Below are 20,047 nucleotides of genomic sequence, written 5' to 3' on the forward strand. Positions count from 1 at the left end.
TAAACACAAGCACTTTGACCTACAAGGTCCTAGATAAGCTGCCCCACGCCAGCTCCCTTTAGGCATCATCTCCAGCCACGGTCCCTTCTCTGACTTCCTTCTGCCACCCACTGCTCAATCGTCCAGCTGTTCCTTGAAAATACCAAGCATGGCCCTATCCAGGGGACTTTGCACCTACTATTCACTTCCTTGCTTTGTTCATTCCTCAGCTCAAACGTCAGCTCCTCAGAGAGAACTTCCACGATCATCCCAATAAAAACAGCACCCCCTGGCCTCCTCCGCCCCCTGACCCTGCTTTGTGTTCCTCGAAGCCCTTATCTGGCAGCATGTTTATTCATAAGTACATTTGCTCATCTTTTTCTGCCTCTTCTCAATTGACCCCACAAGACCAAGAATGTCTGTTTAATTGACTGCTGTCTCTAGGGCTGTCAGGTGCAGTACCCAAAGGACACCCAGTTAAATCTGAATTTTGGACAAACAATGAACGCTTACGTTTTTTCGCTCAAGTACGTCCCCCCAACATTGTATGGGACACGCTGAAACTAAAAAAGCATTCGTCGTTTGCCTGAAATTCAAAGTTCACCGGACATTCTATATTTTAATCTGGCAAGTCCAGCTGTAGCCCCAGATCCTGGAAGCGTTCCCAGGGCACGGTGGGCACTCACTAAGAAGGAGCTAAAGGACTGGATGAAAGAACAGCACCCAACAGAGCTCACACTGAGAGATCTCTCAGAACACGGAGTGGCATCAAGAGGCAACCCTGAGTCCCTGGTTGCCTCAGTTTAATGGGACTTGTCAGGGATGTCTGAAAATCTGGTGTTTTGCACAACCGGTGGCCCAGCCTCTAGCATGGTTATGACACCTGTAATTATTTTTATGTAAATAACATTTCATCTGACTCAGTGGCTTCAGGGAAATTCTGCCTGTACATGCTTTTTTTCTTTTTCAAAAGGAAAAGAAAAAAAAAAAAGACTTGTAAAAAAATATGCTCTGGTATAGGAAATAGATTCCTGGGGTCATTATAACAAAACTAATGGGTTTGAATCCAGTCGCTGCCTTCTCTTCCAAGCTGAACTTCCTGGAGGTCAACGGCACCCACAGGCATGAAGACATCACTGTCTGGCCAAGGTTGGGGTGACCCTGTGGTACCATCAGGAAGATCACAGAATGGGGGCCCAGGATCCAATTCGAGTGCTTCCTCTGAATCACTCTGTGACTTTTAAGCAAGTCAATTGGCCTTTCTGGGCCTCAGTTCTTCTATCTGTAAAATGGGGGCAGTAAATTAGCTCATACCTGAGGCTCCGTTCCAGCTGAGGGTCCAGGAGGCTTCAGTGCTAACCTGAGCTGCAGCCAAGGTCAATTTCATGGGTTCAACCTGTGCCATCGCAGAGGGTCCTGCACCCAGAGGACCACAAGGTCTAACACCCTGCCATCACCACCTTAAAGTTCTTAGCAATATTTGAACCAGGGGCTGAGAATTTTCTTTTATGCTGGGCCCTGAGGACTACATAGCCAGCCCTGATGGCAGCATGTAACAACTAAGTCACCTGTTCTCAGCCCAAACCCCACAGGCCTGACGGCCCCATCGTAAGAAAAGCTCAACTAGAAAATGTAGGCCCTGCAATGTGCTTAATCAGAAAAGTAGGAACTCTCCCAGATCCCAGAAAGGACCACCCCTCAATTTAAGTACATCCTGGGATTATCACCCTAGAAGCCAATATTTTAATTTACATACGGATACATTTGACTCCTCCAGGACTGGAACCAGAGTGAGGCAAGTGAGGCAAAATTCAAGAGGGTACCAAAAACCTCAATAATCAAATACACTATGCTTTCATAAAACATTTTTTAAAAATAATAAGTACAAAGAAAATCTATGTTAAGCAAACCATTACACTTGGAATAAAGACAGGGTCAGTAACACTGCTGTGTGGACCCACCCTCCCTAACCTTAACCCTAACCCCTAACCCTAACCCCTAACCCTAACCCTAACCCTGAGGTGAAAGAAAAAATGAATAATAAAGATCTTGTCTTTAAATCTTTTTTCTATTTTTGGTTCATTGTAGATTTTTGCATCAATTTTTTTGTATTTATTTATTTACTATTTTGCCCTGTAGCATGTGGGAAGCTTAGTTCCCCGACCAGGGATCAAATCCACGCCCCCTGCAGTGGAAGGCAGATTTGTAACCACAGAGTCCCTTTGCATCAGTTTCGATTTCCAAAATATTTCGACCACTGAGTATCCTGGCGTCCCCTTCCACGTTGCCTCTCCTCAAAGCCAGTTTTCAGGGATGACCTCCTCATGATTTGGGGGAACCACAGACAGTTTCAAACTTGACTTTCACTCCAATCTACAATCAACGTCATCTTTTAAAGCCTGGACAGAACTTCTCTGCTGTAAGAAAGATAATTTCCAGAAGATTGCAGCTGAAGGCAGTTTGTTGAAACTGGCGCCACCCCCTGATCCCACCTCATTACCACCAGGCAGGCAGAGAGGGTTAAAGCTCCAGGAAAACAGGGATCTACCAAAAGCCGGAACCCAAATGGAGGTGTGGACTGTAAGGAGACACCCCACCGCACAGCAGTGGTGGTCACAGGCCTGCAGTAGCTTAGCCAAACCCATCCTGCAGGCATATTATGTTTGGCCTGCCCTGTAACTTTTTTTAAATCTGAACTTTTTTTTTTTAATTGAGCGGTTTCATTTAAAACTTCAAGTATCCGATGGCTCCCCCAAATGGGAAGACCAGGTCACATCGGACCTGTGCTCCCCGGTGGCCCCGGCACCTGGGGCTGAGCAGAAGCCGCCGCTTCCAGGTGATTCTCCTGCTGTTAGGACATCACCGCCCCACCCGCTGCCCCCGTCCACCCCGTGGGCATGTGGGCACCAGACCCTGGTCTCCAGGCCCTCGACTCCTTCGCCCTGGTCCCTGCTCACCTACTTTGTCCTGGCTTTGTCTGTCCTCTCCATCCCTTGCTTCCGCAGCACAGTCCCTTCCGCCTTATGGAACTGACATTTCACAGGCGAGCACGGTCAGCACACTGGCCTAGCCCTTAAACTGCGGTTCTTGCCTTTAATTAAGCAGGAGGTGTCACCATCCCTCTGCCAGGGGAGCTTCGCCCTCCACTGAATCAGAGCCTTAATGGCCTTAATGGCAGCAGCAGAGCGCTGGTTAGCCAGGGGATGGAGCATCGGTTAGTCTTTGCCCAACCCCAGAACTATTTCTTAACCGTCTGCTGTCTCCCTTTGTCCACCGTCACCCTCCTGTCACCCGGCCGTCTCCCCAGATGACCGCGCCCCCAGGATCGGGGCTCCCACATCCATCCTCTCTCCTGCCTAGTCTTGCAGACTCGAGCATCTGTGTCGAGTTCATAATCTATGAAGTCAGAGAGGGATGCGGACAAGCAAGCTGACCTCAGGGATCTCGAAGCCACCAGCCTCCCTCCAGCACAACCACACCCCAGAGCATCTCCCACCCGCCCCCTCCCAAAAGACCACATGGCCTCCGCTCTTGCCCTCTCTCTCTCTCTTAAATTCCTCTATCAACACAATCAGTAGACTGCATTGAAACTTTTAGTTCTTTTGCCACCAGGCTCCTCTGCCCATAGGATTCCCCAGGCAAGAATACTGGAGTGGGTTGCCATTTCCTTCTCCAGGGGATCTTCCCGATCCAAGGATCCAACCCGAGTCTCCAGCATTGGCAAGCAAATTCTTTCCCACTGACCCACCAGGGAAGCCCTCGTAGGTTAGTAGGCTGAAGAAAATGAACAGCTTGACTCTGAAACACCAAAATAAGAGTGAAAATGGCAGCTAACAGGCACTGATCACTGTCTATACACTGACCTGATCTGCAAACCTCCAAGCTTCCGCCGTGTGTAACGATTACCGTCACCCCCGCTGCTCAGCTAAAGAAACGAAGGCATGGAGCAGGCTGTGATGTTACTTTCGAAGTCACACATGCCCCCACGGAAGTGGTTTTGTCCCACAGCAGTCTGATACTCATTACTGAGTCACAGTGTTCCTGGGTTATTAGCTCAGGGTGGATGCGCTAAGGGACGTTTTTGGACCAAGATGAAATGCCGAGAGAAGCCTTCTGACTCCCGGTGATAGCAGAGGGAAGGAGGAGATACCAGGGGAGTCCAGGCTGGGCCGAGAGGAGACCCGCTGGAAGAGGCCCATATTATTCACAAAATTAATGGCAAGTGCCCTTGAGGGCCAAAGATAGGGACCACCACTGCGCAGCCCCAGGACTCAAGGGAGCACAGTTTGGAAACCAAAAAGGACAAGTCTCTGCAGACAGGGAAACACCAACTCCTCCCCGCTCCCTGCTCCCCACACTGGCCCCAACCCCTGTCATCCCCACCCAGGCCACTGCAGTCGCCTCCCACCTGTATTCTAAGCATCCCCTGTTACCTGGGAGAGGTTTCCCACTTAAAGGTCAGTGTGATTCTCTGAAAAGACTCAGCAACTCACACCCTCAGTGACTTCTGACTTCCCCAGGGCCTCCCTATTACCAGGAGAATGAACTTCAAACTGCTTGCAAAATCCTGCTGGGTCCCGCCTTGGCCTGCTTCCCCCACCTTTCTATTCATATCACACTTCCCCTCCCTCCCTTTCTGTTTCAGCCACTCAGGGCTGGCTGCTCCTTGACTATCCCAAGCACAGCTCTCTCCTCTGGGCCTTGGGGCTCACTGTTCCTTCCGCCTGAGATACTGTAGAGACAGATCCCTCACTGTTCAGAAGTCACTGGATACGAGGAAGGGACCCACAAATGTGAATTACCCCGTGAGTGTGTGTTGAATTACATCCTCTCCCCAAATACGCTCAAGTCCTAACCTCAAGAACTGGTGGCTGTGATCTTATTTGGCAAGAGGGTCTTTGCAGATGTGATTAAGTCCAGATGAGGTCTTCAGAGCTAAGGGTTCAAATCCAACGACTGGCATCCTTGTAAGAAGAGGAGAGAACACACACACGCAGGAAGAAGGCCATGTCAAGGCAGAGACGGAGAGTGGACAAACACAGCTAGGAACCAGGGACCGCCGGGGACCTGCGGGGACCGCTGGGGGCCGAAAGAGCCAGGGAGGGGTCGTGCCCCGCGCCTCTGGCGAGAACACGGCCCTGACACCTTGATTTCACACGCTCAGTTTCTGAAACTGTGTGAGAATAGATCTCTGTTGTTTCAAGCCAGCCGGTTTGCGGTAATTTGTGATGGAGCCACAGGAAACTCAAACACCCACGCACCACACACAGGTATAAACAGAGACCTTCGCAGCTCTGAGCTCCTGTTATGGTCTCTAGCCCTTAGCACCATTCCACGTTTCTCTTGGACGTTCCTGGGTGGCTGCCCTAAGGTTTGCCTTGTGAGGACAGACACCCTTAGTCTTGTTCACTTTATCCCCAGCCTGTTGAAGGGCAACCGGTACATCGGAGATGCTTGAAATGGTGAAAATGAATTAAATGGTCAAGGCGGCTTCTAAGAGGAGGTAAGGCTGAGTTGGGCATTGAATAAAAATGTGGGGAAAAAAAAAAGGGAGCAAGGACCCCGGGGTGGAAAGACTGGCTTAGCCAAGGCTGAGGGAAGGACTGGGGGGTGCCAAGGGGCGGGGGGGGCAGCCCGGACCTGCTCCCACAGCAGCCTGGGAGCCGGTGGCTCAGGCTGAAGAAGTGCAAGGCGGAGATTTGGCCAGCGAGAGGCTCTGAGGAAATGGGTCCCTATTGGCAGGTCCCAGCTGGAGAGGGAAGGGGTGCAGCGGCCACAGGCTCCTCAGCGGCCCAGAGAGGCAGGTGGAAGGCAGGCGAAAGCCCCACTGCGAGCCCACCCAGCTCACCGACTGGCTGGGAGACCCTGCTGCAGGAAGCAGCGGAGGCAGGACCGGGCAACCCTCAAAAGCAGAGCTTTCCGCACCGGCGCTGCCCTCCGAATGCCTTGACCGGGCCCGTCTTGGTTTCCTCTTCTCGAAATGGGAAGATCATACTCAATCCCAACCAGTCAGGTTATTTTGGGAGGATCCACTAAGACAATATCTGTTCCTGCTCGGCCCTACAATATATACAGTCTGGTAGGGAAAACAGAGGCCCTCCTTGCCATGACTGTTCAGCCTAACGGGGAGCAACACGGTGCAAGGGGATTACTTCCGAGCTTTGCCACCAGCGATGTGACCCGGGCGCAGCGGGCACCCCTCCCTGTGCAAGACGGGGCTGGTTGGGGGCCAATGAGGTGGCCCGCGGAGAAGCCCTGGGACGGTGCCTGGCAGACACGGGGCCCTCGGGAGGCAGTGGCAGCTGTCACGGTCGTCGTTGCCGTTGTTGTTGGGAACTGACTCATTCCAGACAACAGCATGGAAGCGTGGGCCTGTTGGATGACCCACAAGGAAGCCTGCTTAGGTCACCAGCGTTTGGTGGGAAAACACGCAAGTCAAAACCACCGTCATGGTCAAAAAGAGGTGGAATGAGTGAGCCAGAGGACGGCGCGGTGCTTCGGCGTTTAAGTCTTAATTCTGTGGCCTCAACAGGTCAAGCAACCCTACTGCACACCATTCGTTTATTCCTCCATCCGCGGAACAGAAAGTACTGAAAACCTGCTGAGTATCAGTCATGTTCCAGGCACCGGGGCCCCCGGAGTGAATAAGACAGCTGAGGTTCCTGGTTCCTGGCGTTCAGTTCTGGAGGAGGATGCAGACATGGCGTGGACAACGACCTTCAGTGTGAGGCACATAGGATAGGAGAGGGCAGGGGGGAGCCTGGGGGGCACAGAGGGCCCCTCCCAAGTCTGGGCGGTCAGAGTCTCGGATTCCTCATCTAGCAAAGGAACAAAAAGAGGAACCTGCCGCGCTTCTCCGAGGCGAGAGCCGAGATGTTCGATCACAGGTGTGCGTAGTGAGAGCCAGCCAATGAGAGTATGTGTGGCAAGCACTCGGCGACTGTCGCTGTTGTCTAGGTTGGATTTGGGGTGTATAAATGTTGAGTTAATGAAGTATACAATAATAATAGCAGCACTTATTAATTGAGTTATTTGAGGTTCATGCTGCTTACTGAAAGACTGGAACTCTCCTTAGATTGGTAAATGATGGTTGTCATTCCCTTCAAGGGACTCTGCGGCCTTGAGACCCTCCCTGTTATTGTTGTTTTTGATGTTTAGTCACTAAGTCGTGTCTGACTCTTGTTGCAACCCCGTGGACGGTAGCCGGCCAGGCTCCTCTGTCCATAGGATATTCTAGGCAAGCATACTGGAATAGGTCACTATTTCCTCCTCCAAGAGATCTTCCCGACCCAGAACTGAACCCGCATCTCCTGCATTGGCAGGCGGATTCTTTACTGCTGAGCCGCCGGGGAAGCCCGAGACCGTCCCTTATTGTTGTTGGTCAGTCTTAAGTCATGTCTGACTCTTTGCAACCTCATGAACTGCAGCACGCCAGCCTCCCCTGTCCTTCACTATCTTAGACCCTCTCTACAATTCGGCAAATGAAGGGTTAAAGTCTGGTCCAGCAGGGCAGTCTCCTGGGACACTGCTCCTGCCATTCCGATTGGTTGATACTCAGTTGCTACATACAGTAACCAACACTCCAGACAATCTCACTAACACTTTTCTAAATGTGGGGAAACCGAGGCACAGGAGAGTGAATCACTTGTGCGAGGTCACGTAGCCAGCGAGCGGCAGAGCCACGGTTTGAACCTCTCAGCTCACATCCTAAGCTGCTGATGACTTGGATATAAAAACCTGGGATCCACGAGAGAGTCACAGAACCGGACGACCTGGCCCTGTCCTCAGCTGACTTAAGAAAAGTTCTTAATAAAGGCAGGAGCATCTGGGGAAATGAGTGCTTCTCTCTGAACTTCTGGGAAGAAAAGGAAAAGCCCAGAGGTCTTTGTGGAGGAGGCACAGACTGGGTAGCCAGGGAGGGGCTCAGCCAGGAGGGGGGCTCTTGGAGCAGGTCTGGGTTCTGCTTGGGAAAAAAGCAATACCGGCTTTACAGCCCCCTGGCCGTCTGGGGACTTTCAGTCCTCTAGTGGAAGTGGAAAGACGCTGCTCCGGAGGCAAAGCAAGGCACTCTTCCTGACTCACCCTCCACTTGGGACAACTTAGGGCTGCCTCAGTTTCCCTGTCTCCAACATGGATGCTTGTCCCCTCCACACTACCCCCATCACACAGACTTCTCTCTCTTCCAGGATATGGCAAGGACCAACGTAATGTTGGCAAAAGAGGCCAGGACAAGGGTCTGGCCTTCCTCAGTGTCCTCATCCGCCAAACGGTGCGATACCAAATGATAATAGTAGTAAGCTCCAGAGTCAGCAGAGCACGCGGTCGAGAGCCTGGGTCTGAGTCCCAGCCTCTGCCACATCCCTGCTGGGTAGCACTTGACTGACTCCTGCCCCTCTCTGCGCTTCACTCCCTCCTCCAGCCCTGACAACGAGAGACTTCAAACCCTCAGCCCTGCCGCCCCTACTCAGCGCTCAAAACACTCTCTCACCCCTGCGGAAGGCAACAGAGACCTTGCCGTGTGCCGGGCTTCCTGCTACAAACCTGCTCTGTGATCCTGGGCAAAGCTGGTCCTCATAGTTCTCAACTGTCAGAAAATAATAACAGCCAGTGCATGTTAAACACAGAGGTAAGTGTTTTATACGCATGATTTCATACGATGCTCATGACTCCCCTGTGAGGTCATCACTGTCATTATTCCCTTTTACAGACGAGGAAATGGAGGCTTGGCAAGCCATAATCCTAGCCCAACCTGTGTCACTGTGAAGCTCCAAGAAGTTACAAAGTCTCTTGAGAGGTTTAGGGTACTGTGACTCTTCAAAGAATTTCTGCCATGAAATCTAGTTTCTATACCAATATGTTAGTTTTGTATTTTAATAGGAATCACAGGGTATTTATCCAGTGTTGACTATAAGCACGGCAGCATTTCAGATGCCTTACACATGTCACCTCATTGACTCTCACAACCTTCTTTAAGGGAGACATTACTGGCTTCATTTTACAGATGTGGAGACTGAGGCCCAGAGAGTTTAAGTCACTCACCCAAGCAAGATCACATAGCCGAAATGCAGTGAAGCAGAAATTCTAAGCCAGGCAGAAGGCAGGGAATTTGGGTCTGGGAGTGAGCAGAGCTCACCCTGTGTTTGTTTATTCCTGAAATAGTTTCCATCATCCCACTGCAGATAAAACTGAACACACCTCTTTCAGATCTTCAGTTTTTCCCAGAGCCTCGGCCCAAAACTGCACAGCAAGGTCAGTATTTTCTTACCATGCAAATAGTTCTATTTGCTATTTAATGACCCCGCCCATCTACATGCACCCTGAGGTCTGCCCCTCTGCTCCTGGTGGTGTTTGAGTGTGAAAGGCCATTTGGGTTTCCCTCAGGAGACCCCGATGCGGGCATAGTCGAAGCGCCTCTCATGCCAACTGTTTCTGAAGCCTGGAATTGCAGCCTGTGTGCCCAGCTGCTTTGGCATGCCAAGAGTCGTTTGCCGGGAACAACGTGGTGCCCTGTCTCCCACATGTGGACACACACTAGCATGCACGTTCTACAGTCCCTGAACACACGAGCGTGGGCTGAGGTTAGGCAATGCGTGTGCACACACAAAACACACATACACACTTCCCAACCTAAGAGAGGACCAAGTTCACAAACCTGGAGCAGAGGTGTAACAGCCTCAACAGAAGGTGAGGCTCGTGTGAGGTCACACTGTAAAACAGAAGTCTCTTCCCAACACGCTTCTTCCAAATAGACTTAATTTTGGCATTTGTCTGTCCCCTACCCCCACATCATAACATCAAACACTGTCTTTCAGTATACATGGCATGGCAGTAAAAACCCACTCCCGTCCTTAATATATCTGTCGCCTGTCTCAAAGCACCCCTTTTACAGGTGATGCGATATTAGTAAAGATCCTGGTCATTACGTCATAGGCTTGACCACCAGCCGAGGACAGGATAAACTGGTACCAGTTAAAACGTCCAGAGTGTTGGCAGGGTCTTGCTTTCAAAAGTGCAACTCAGCTAAAAATATGTCATTGAGGTCCTCTGTGGCAAAGCACACCATTTACCTAACCTAAGGCATTTGGCCCCACTCCCGTTTTCAAAAAGAAAAAAAATAGCCCCTCAGGTTTATTTACAGAAATTGTCATTTCTTCCCCCCCAGAACTTTAATCAGCCACGCAGAGCACAAAACCTACATTCAACTCTGATTTTATGACACGAGGCTAACTCCTCCTACGCATATTTATTTCATTTAACTCTTGCGGCCCTGCCCTCTCCGCCATGCCCCCCACTCTTCTCAGGACTGGCCTCCGAAAAACACATCCCATCGCCTAGTTTCTACTTTTCAAGTCCGCTTGGTTAGTGGACAGCCAAAACTCCTCCACAATCCCAAACCAGATGGGCCATTTTCATATCATATTCGTATAGGTTAAGCCCCTCCAGTAAGATCTAAGTAGTATGATTCCAGGGCGAACTCCAAGAGGAGGGAGAAAAGGACAGAAAGACGGAAAGGAGAGTGTAATCAGATCGAGAAGCAAACTGATGGTACATTGCACTTTAAAGGGGGAACTGGCGAACTGAATCCACCAGGCACATCAGGAAAAAAAAAAAAAAAAACGGGAAAGAAAATTGTTTAAATGTCCCAGAGCATCTGCGGCTCTGTTAAAAAGTAAAGCCTTCATTACTAGATAGTAAAGTACCAAGCCTGTTCTCCTAAAGAAAAGGAAAAAAGAGCTAAATAATGATGATGGTGATAATAATAATCCGCTGACATCTGCTCTCCAAAGCCCAGCGCGGAAATGGTTAAGCAGCCCGCGGTTAGTAGCGAGAATCCCTCCGGGTGTCCCACGGAACGGACCATCCTTCTGACAGGCTGGCCCGGGGAAGGAATCCCGCCTGGGGACGCTTCGCTGCCCCCGCGCGAGGTGGTCCCAAGTCGGCGCCCCCGACCCCCCTCCTTGGCCAGGGCGGGGGCGCCCGTCCTCCCGGCCACGCTACCTGTGCGCCCTGGGAAAGCGGCGTCCCCGGGCCTGCCCGCGACCTCCGCCGGGAGCCGAAAGCGCTGGCCGGGGAGAAGCAGAAGGGAAAGGGCCGAGAGGCGGGAGGAGGAAGCGGCCGGAATAGGGGGCGGGGGGCAGTTACCTTGGTCCACAGACCCCATGGCGCGGAGGGGCTCGCAGTGCCCCCGTCTCAGCGCAGCCTCTCTCTGCATCTGGAGGGGACGGGGGCTCGGCGCGCGGGCTGAGAGGGCTCGGCGGGGGCAGACCCGGAGCCAGAGGGGCGCCGTCCTCTCTAAAGCATGCTCGGGGGGCTGCCCTGGCCGAGGCGCCTGCGAGCGGCCCGGGAGCTGCGCGCCTCCCGCCTCCCGGCTCCCGGCTCCCGGCGCGGCGGAGTCGGCGCGGCTCGGCGCTCGGGCTTACTCGAGAGGGAGCGCGACTTCCTTCCCCGCGCTCCGTGTTTATAGGCTTTCAATGCAGTAAAATAACGGGATTCCCTCACTGTTTCCTCCTGTTTACCCAGCGCCATGGAAACCGCTGGATCCCGTCCATCTCCAAAACTGAGGGCTTTCCTGCAAACTCCACACTCAGGAATCCATGACGTCGCCCGCTCCGCGGCCAGCCAGCTCCGTGGCTCCCTCGGCCGCCAGCACAAGTCCCTGATTGTTCGCGGAGAAAAGTCAGGGAGACGGAGCGATGCGGGCGACGGCGAGGGGAAGGGGGTGGGGGCGTGGGAGTGTCCAAGTCGGTCTTGCCCGAGCTCCAGGCGGCCGTTCGCAAGGATCGCCCGGGCCACCGCCTCCCTCACCCGCTGCAGCTTTGCATAAACCCTGCCCAAGGCTCCCAAGCGCCCCCCAGACCCGCGACCCCCTTCTTTCAAGCGGGCGTCTCTCAGAGCAAGTCGCCCAGGGCTCACACGGACATCTCAGGGGGTCCAGGGCTCCTGAACATTGACCTGGGGGGGGGCGCCCTTCCCTGTCCCTGGGGACCCCCGGCTGCCCAGAATTTTTGTGCTCAGGACTGATGCGGAAGAAGAGGGAGGTGTGGGAAGAGAGAGGGGGAGGGGAGGAGGGAAAAGAAATAAATAACGGTGCCTTGTGTCAACTCTCCAAGATTTTTTTTTTCAAAGAGGTCTATTTTTAGATTCATTTAGAAAACCCAAGGTTTCCAGTGATGCTCAGAGGCTCCAGCAATAATGAAATGGCCAAAGAGACGCCGAAACCAGGCAACGCGTGTGTTTACACATGCTCTGAATAAACAGGAAAATAAAGGGAAGGGATGTCATGAACTCTGCACAGCCTCCAGAGGATGGTCCGTGGGATGCCACGCGTGGCCCCCATCAACAGGCCGGGGACCCCCCCGGAGGGCGGAGCAGGGGGAAGGAGGTGCTGCTGTCAGAGTGCTCTTTCTGAACTCAGCCTGGGTTTCCTCCACCTGTGCGCAGGGTGGGAAATTGGGGGCCCCTCCAGATGAAGCCAACTCTGCAAATGGCCATTTCAGACCCTGTCGTGGGCACTGATAAAACTTCGGGGAGCACCAAGGCTGCTGACTCATCAGCGCCTCCACACTTTCTTACAGACCTTGACTGCACGTTGAGAGGGGCTGGCTCCACTGTGTTCCATGACTTGACCCACTGGAGCCGCACTGGGCTCTTGGACGTGACCACCCCTGCTGGACACAAGGTCCCACAAAGACCCCCGCTCCCACCCAGCTCACTTCAAAGCCTGCTTCAGGCAGGGTGGCCTCCAGCTTGAGTAACACTGTTCCCCCCCCCAAAAAAAGCAGCTGTATCTGCCCACCTACCATGCAACCTTGCCTTGAACTCCTTGCAGCCAGCCTCCCAGTAGGGGAGCCTTCTCCCCCACTTTCTACAAGGGAAACTGAGGCCCAGAGAAGGCAGATGACTTGCCTGCTGCTTTTCCCCGGCAGACACCACAGGGCAGCCAGGGAGGTCAGGGAAGAGATTCTTTTCAGGGAACCCTACTGAGGAAGACCCATCCTCTGAGGTCCTGGCACCCCGTTCTCTGGGGGCAACAACAGGGTGACCACCCTTCCCGGTTTGCCTGGAGACGAGGTGGTTCCTGGGATGCAGGACTTTGAGTTTTTAAGCCGGGAAAGTTTGGGACATGCTGAGACAAGTGGATCATCCTGGCTGTGAATAAACCTCCGCCTCAGCTTCCTTTCATGGGCCCAGGCCTCCGGGGTAAGGCTGCAAGCCGTGGTCACTGCGGACAGCCTCCGCCTGCAGCCTCTGAAGACCAACCCAGCTCTGCTGGGGTCCTCAGTAAATACCTGCGCCTGGGTCCCCTGCAGAGGAACGCAGACACTGGGAGGGGTGAGCCCAGTGCCCTCTGCTAGCGTTGCCACTAGCCACATATGGCTCTTAAAATTTAATTAACAATGAAATAGAGAGCTAAAAGTTCTTTGATGCAGAAGTCACATCTCCAGTGCTCAGAAAGCCACCTGTGGCTGGTGGCTATTGGGTTGAACAGAGCAGAAGAGAAGAGCTCCGTCCTGCAGAAAGTCCTATAGGGCGGTGGGTGCTTAGGCAACCTGAGAGGCAGCATAAAGTACAGGCTCTAGAATCAGAGGCTTGGCTCTGCCACAGGATCACTTAGCCAGTCTGTAAAATGGGAACACTATGGGCACCTTCCTTGGGGTTGATGTCAGGATGTGATGCTGAGAACACTAAAGTATATAATAAATGCTTAAAATGTGTATAGGTATGTCTGTATACATATACTGTTTATATATGTGGATATATGTGTATGTGTGTATAGGTTTTCTTTACGCCTTCCTACACTCAAGGCCTGAGTAGTCTTTAAGGCAGGATGACTCACTCTGCCATCCATGGCCTTTGCCTCCACTGAAAGTGAAGTGAAAGTCACACAGTCCTGTCGGACTCTTTGCTACCCCATGGACTATATACAGTCCATGGAATTCTCCAGGCCAGAGTACTGGAGTGGGTAGCCTTTCCCTTCTCCAGGGGATCTTCCCAACCCAGGGATCAAACCCAGGTCTCCAGCATTGCAGGCTGATTGTCTAGCAACTGAGCTATCAGGGAAGCCCCTTGCCTCCAGACTTCCCTTTATTAAACACAGCTGCATCCAGGGCCTAACGCATCCTCTATGCAACATCCAGCCTGTTTCACACTCCCACTGAGCTTGATGCTGGAAGCCCTGTTTACAGATGAGCAAACCGAGGCTCTGTGCACTGATGATGTCCACACAGCCAGTCCAGATCGGAACCCACTGATGTCCACACAGCCAGTCCAGATCGGAACCCGACTCTGTTTGGCCAGAACGCCTGTGTTCTTGGCACCATTGCCCCTACCTCCCAGAGGCCTCCCTGGAAGCTGAGGTCTCAGAGGCCAGCAGGGAGGCAGGAAACGGGCACGCTGGGCCCTCCTCTGCCAGACTCATTATCGGGGATAATTTTAGACTCCGTCCCACCCAGGCTCAGGCCTCGGAGGCGGGCCCGGTCTCCGCAGGTGCCCTGCGCTGCTGAGGGGGGACGCCTTTTGGAACTCGACAGAACTGGCACTCAGCACAGTTTTATAGAGCCCACTCTTTGTCACAGTTAAGCATTTTTCCCTTTTAAAGCACATTAATACTACAAGGAGTGGAGCCGGGGGAGTCACAGCTGAGTCACCTAATTTGCCCTTATGGGCTGCAGCTTTCAGCTTCTTAGTTTAGCTGCTCTTGGGTTCCTCAGACAATTTCTTTCCTCTCCCAGTGCCAGGGCAAGAAATATTTTGTCCTTTTGAACTGAACCACCCACTGTTTTTCACTTCTCTCGAGCACTCTCCCTTTTTTTTTTTTTTTTAAGGGATGCTCCAAGGGGGGTGGGTGGGGAGCTTCCGCCCACTAAATTATCCACGAAAACTCCCAAAAATAGAAGCTCTCAGCTGGGGTGGGAACAAGCCAGCAGATGGGGAAAAAGCAAGAGAGAAGCTGAATCAAAGCAAATAGAAGGCGTCCAGGTGGCCGTGGGGAGAAAGGCCCAGGGAGACTGTCAGGCATACGGGCTGGAGGAGACCTTGAATCACCGGCGAAGCCTTTTATTAGAATCTCTCCCCTCCGACAGCCTCCTAAATAAGAAACACAGGTATTTCTGCTGAGACATCACTTACTGATGCTGCCCAGACAACTGATTCAACACCAGGAATATTTAAGAGGGCTTGGGCAGCTTCGAGGCGAGCACCCACGGGTCCTCTTGCTGCGTTTATAGCCTGGGTCCTCCTCACCCGTCGGTCACCTTGACCGCCAACCCCTTCCTGGCTGGAAGGCAGACAGCAGTTAGAATGGGTCTGGGCTCCCGTGTGTTTCAAACACAGAACATGGGAGAGACCCCGACATACGGAAGCCAGAATGACGAGGCTTACAAATCTCTTATTACATGACCGCTGCCTGAGTACTTGCTGTGGGGCAGGTGGAAACTCACTGCCTCCTCTCAGCAACCCTAGGATTATCATTTTGCAGAGGAGGAAACTATAGCACAGAGAGGTTATGCAATTTGCTCTAGGCTGCACAGCCAGGACGCGGCCGAGATAAGACTGGAGCCCCAGCTACCCAGTTCTAGAGCCCGGGTTCTGACCCACCAAGCAGTGCTGCCTCTCAAGTGGCAAATCAGTTGCTCCACTGAATATATGATTTTATATATATATATATAAAATTACCTTCAGCAGAAAGTCCAGAATCCCATAGGCAGCCTACAAAGGTCTATCAAATTTACCCCCATCCCTTCCAGCCTCATCTCTCACCTCTGACACCTCTGAACTCCATGCTTCTGCCTCCAGAAGTGCTCAGAGCCCCCGAACCATCTGAGTTTAACTTCCTCTCCCTCCCGTCTCTGCTCTCCTCTCTTGGGTAATTCCACTGGCCTCCAGGGCTTGCCCTGGATACTGTTTCTTTGAGGAGGTCTCAGCTTCCTCTGGCTTCCCTGGGGGCTCAGCAGTAAAGAATCCACCCTCAATGCAGGAGGGGCAGGTCTGATCCCTGGGTCGGGACGATCCCCTGGAGAAGGAAATGGCAGCCCACTCCAGTACTCTTGCCTGGGGAATCCCAGAGACAGTGGAGCCTGGTGGGTTACTGTCCATGGAGTCGCAATAGAGTCAGACACGACTGAGCAACTAAACAGCTTCCTCCCCTGTAAAATGGAGCTACATCAACCTCTTAGGGAGACGTGAGGACCTGAGATGTTGTATCTAATGACGCACTAAGGACAGTGCCTGGTATGCAGGAAGCACTCGATAAACATATAGGCATTAAAATTGCTCTCATCCTGCCACCACACGCAGCAGTTACACAAATACCCGCATCCACCAAAGATACCATTTCAGAGCGCTCTCATCCCTCCTAGAATATAATCCAGGTACCTCGCCGTGGCTATCATAGCCAGCCCCCGAGAAGGTCCCGGTGGTGCCCGCCTCCTCCCACCCTGCGGAACACGAGGACATCCCCAAACGGCAGTATGTGCCCACCGAGCTAGGTTATAGGAGAAGTGCGGCTTCTGCTTTGAGATCTTGGCTCGCTCCCTCAGGGGGCAGCCGGCCACCACGCTGTGACGACCCTCAAGCAGTGCTTGGATGGGATCGCGTGGTGGAGGAGAGAGGCCTCCTGCCATCAGCCAAGACTGCAGATGAGGCAGCCACGCCAACCACAGAAGCTGCTCCAGGCCCACAGAGACATCACACGCGTGTTCCTTTAAGCCTAAGGAACCAAGACTGCAGGGAATGTCAGCAAACTAGCACTCGGCCTCCAAGACCCTCCCTGACCCCTCATCTCCCTCCCTCCCCCACTCTCTCACCGGCTGCAGCCTCACTGTCCTGCCCTACCTGGCCCCACCTGGTGACTTCTGTGCTTCCTTGCCCCTCACCTGGAACCCTTTGTCCCATGACCTCTCAAGGCTGGTTTCTTTGATCCTCTCGGTCTCAGTTTAAACGCCACCCTATGAACACATTCTTCTATGACCCTCATCTTCAAAACTGGCTCCTCTGCCCTGGAGCCCAACCTCTCCAAACAAATCTCCATCACAGTGCCTGTTGTCTTTCGGTAGAACATTTACCACTTGCCACAAATAAATGACATATTCACTATTCTACCCGAGGTCTCCCCTGCTTCCCAACAAAATATACATGCTACAAGCGGGGGACTTTGCTTTATCCTCAGCCCCAGGAATGATGCCTGGCATATGGTGGGACCTCCAAAAGTTTTGTTGAGTGAATAACAGAATGCAAAAATTGTCTCATCGGTTTGTTTAGTTGGTTATGACTCATTTCCCCACTAGATTAGTAGAAGAGGACCATGCCCGTCTTACTTGGGGTTTGGAATGATGTCTGGAATTGGTGGGTACTCAGTAAATAATCCCATCATATGTCTCCCGAGTGATGTCTATGCACCAGGCCCTCCCAGGCCTCCTTACATACTAATTCATTTGGTCCTCACAATCCTGTAGGAGGAAGACTACTATTCTCCCCATTTTGCAGGTGAGGAAACTGAGTCGCAGAGACCCAAGGTCCTCAGACAGTAAGGAGCAGACAGAGCGTGAACTTGGACAGCGGCAGCCTGGCTCTGGAGCCACACTCCCTCAGTAAATAATCCCATCATATGTCTCCCGAGTGATGTCTATGCACCAGGCCCTCCCAGGCCTCCTTACATACTAATTCATTTGGTCCTCACAATCCTGTAGGAGGAAGACTACTATTCTCCCCATTTTGCAGGTGAGGAAACTGAGTCGCAGAGACCCAAGGTCCTCAGACAGTAAGGAGCAGACAGAGCGTGAACTTGGACAGCGGCAGCCTGGCTCTGGAGCCACACTCCCAGGTCCTGTCGAGGCTTGTCGAGTGACTGGCAGGCCGGCTTGAGCATCTGGCCGCCTTCTCAGCCGGCTGGGGAGGACCCTTGCTCGATCACATGGCCGAGGGGGTGGCTGGGATGCTCGGCTGGGGTTGGCAGGGAAGCAGGAACGGGGGAGGCGGCCGGGCAGCTGGAGAGGCTTTCCCCGTTTCCAGGCGATGGAAAGGTTCACCTCATGCGGAAAGAACGCCCCGTTCCGTGGCTGTGGCGAGGAGCGAGGTGTCTCCCCGGCCTGGTTCATTTCAAAATACATTGTCTTGCTTCTCATAGCCTGCCTGATCTGCTCTTGGAGGTTCTCATGACGGACTGTTCCCAAAATAATACCCGGCGCCGCTTTTTCCAACTCAGAAGTGCTGAATCTTGCTACCTCCCAATCAGCCGCTGGCTGCCTCCCAGAACCCTGGTAATCCCAGGGTCCCCCAAGCCGGAATGTGACCCAACAGGGAGATTTCCGAGGCATTTGGAGAGAACCCCGGACGCTCTCTGCCAGCTCATGGGGCTGCTGACGGCGAGTTTCCAGCGAGAGCCTGCCCCCGCGGCCGGGCGCCCTCCGCCGCTGCACCGGGGATGGAGCAGAGGCCGGCGGCAGCCCTCGGGATGCCCCGGGCCCGCGGGCATGGGGAAGATTTTCCTAGAAGCTGGAGAGCTGACGTGGAGAGAGAGGGAACGGGCTCGGCCTGCCTTCCTCCCGCTGCCGGCAGAAGGAAAGGAAAGGCGGGGGAAAGGGAAGCTTTATCTGCTTTGCATTCTTCTGAGTGCTCAGGCTGAAACATTCTGGCTTTTCTTTGGTTTAAAAAAATAAAGGGGCCGAGGTGCCTACACCCAGAGTTTTCTTCATGTTTCACTTTTTAAATTGTTTTCTCATTTATTTATCTCTGGCCGTGCTGGGTCTCCGTGGCCGCGCTTGCGCCCTTCTCTCGTTGTGGCGAGCGGGGGCTTCTCATTGCCTCGGCTTCTTCCGAGTCCCAGCTCCAGGGTGCTTGAGCTCAGCAGTTGTGGCTCCCCGGCTCCAGAGCACAGGCTCGGTACTTGTGACGCACGGGCTTAGTTGCTCCGTGGCATGTGGGATCCTCCTGCATCAGGGATAGAACCTGTGTCTTCTGCACTGGAAGGCAAGATTCTTTACCACTGAGCCACCAGGGAAGCCCCTCTCCTCATATTAAAAAAAAAAAGTCAACAAGGGACCTCCCTGGGGGTCCAGCGGTCCCAGAAAGGGTCCACATCTTCCACTACAGGGGGCGTGGTTCCATACCTGGTTGGGGAACCAAGATCCCACCTGCCACACAGTGCAGATAAAAAAAATTTTTTTTTAATTTTTACCAAAAAATTTTTTTAATTAAAAAAACAAACAAAAAAATCAATCGCCTGTCTTGTTGCTTTATTGATTGATTCCACCAGATTGTCACATACCTGCACAATTCTGGACACAGGGCTACAGCTATGAGAAAAACAGGCGCAGAGCACCATCCTACCAGGGCTTACAGTCCGGGGGGGTAGCTAAGGGAGAGGGCACACACAAAGATGACAGGGCTGGGCGGCGACACATGCGGGGGACGGGGGGGGGGGGGGAGACAAAGTGCAAGAAGGCAGAAAAGGATGAGGAAACGGGCCAGTTTAAACAGGTGGTCAGGGCGGGCCTCACGGAAGAGGTGACATGAGCAGAACTGAAGTATGAGAACCAGCTACACAGCTAGTTGGGGAAAGGCCTTGAGAAGAGAGGGAACGGCACGTTCAGAGGCCCTGGGGAAGTCTCCTTTATGGTAGACAACCTACTGTCACTGGAAATGTTCATGCTTTCACACACTGCACAAGTTTTCTGGACACCTGCCATGTGGCCCTGAACTTGCTGCTGGAGATACAGTGGGAAAACCAGAGAGAGGGTGCGTGTCTTCTGGAAACTCTCCACCCAGAGCGGCAAGAAACCTCAACAACATTACAGAGCGAGGTTCTAGGGCTGCAGTGGGAGAGGCTTGCAGAGCCATGAACCACATGTGAGAGCAACAGAGCCCAGTCATGGGGAGTAGGGGGGGGGGGAGACCATCAGGAACAGTGTTGTCTAAACGGCATCAATGATAATAGTCACTAACATTTATTGAATGTTTATACTTGGCCCTTTTCCAAGTGTTTGGCATAAATTAACTCATCCAACCATCATAACCTTTGAAAGAAATTCAAATTTTTTTCAAAGATGATGAAAGAGGTTAAATGACTTGC

The 20,047-nt window shown here is 52.8% G+C and overlaps 1 protein-coding gene across 2 annotated transcripts in view; it reads right to left on the bottom strand.

Annotated features, from left to right (window-relative positions):
* NFATC2 (nuclear factor of activated T cells 2) overlaps positions 1 to 11,413 on the bottom strand; it is a 156,010-nt gene extending 144,597 nt beyond the window's left edge. For both annotated transcript variants that reach the window (XM_027977332.2, XM_027977330.2), the window contains exon 1: positions 11,122 to 11,413. Coding sequence is in view for 1 of the 2 variants with exons in the window: in XM_027977330.2 (XP_027833131.1) it covers positions 11,122 to 11,191 (70 nt within the window). In the remaining variant the exon portion in view is untranslated. The remainder of the gene's footprint in view (positions 1 to 11,121) is intronic.
* Positions 11,414 to 20,047: the final 8,634 nt, after the last annotated feature.

This window comes from Ovis aries, chromosome 13, assembly GCF_016772045.2.
Source record: "Ovis aries strain OAR_USU_Benz2616 breed Rambouillet chromosome 13, ARS-UI_Ramb_v3.0, whole genome shotgun sequence".
Classification (NCBI taxonomy): Eukaryota; Metazoa; Chordata; class Mammalia; order Artiodactyla; family Bovidae; genus Ovis; species Ovis aries.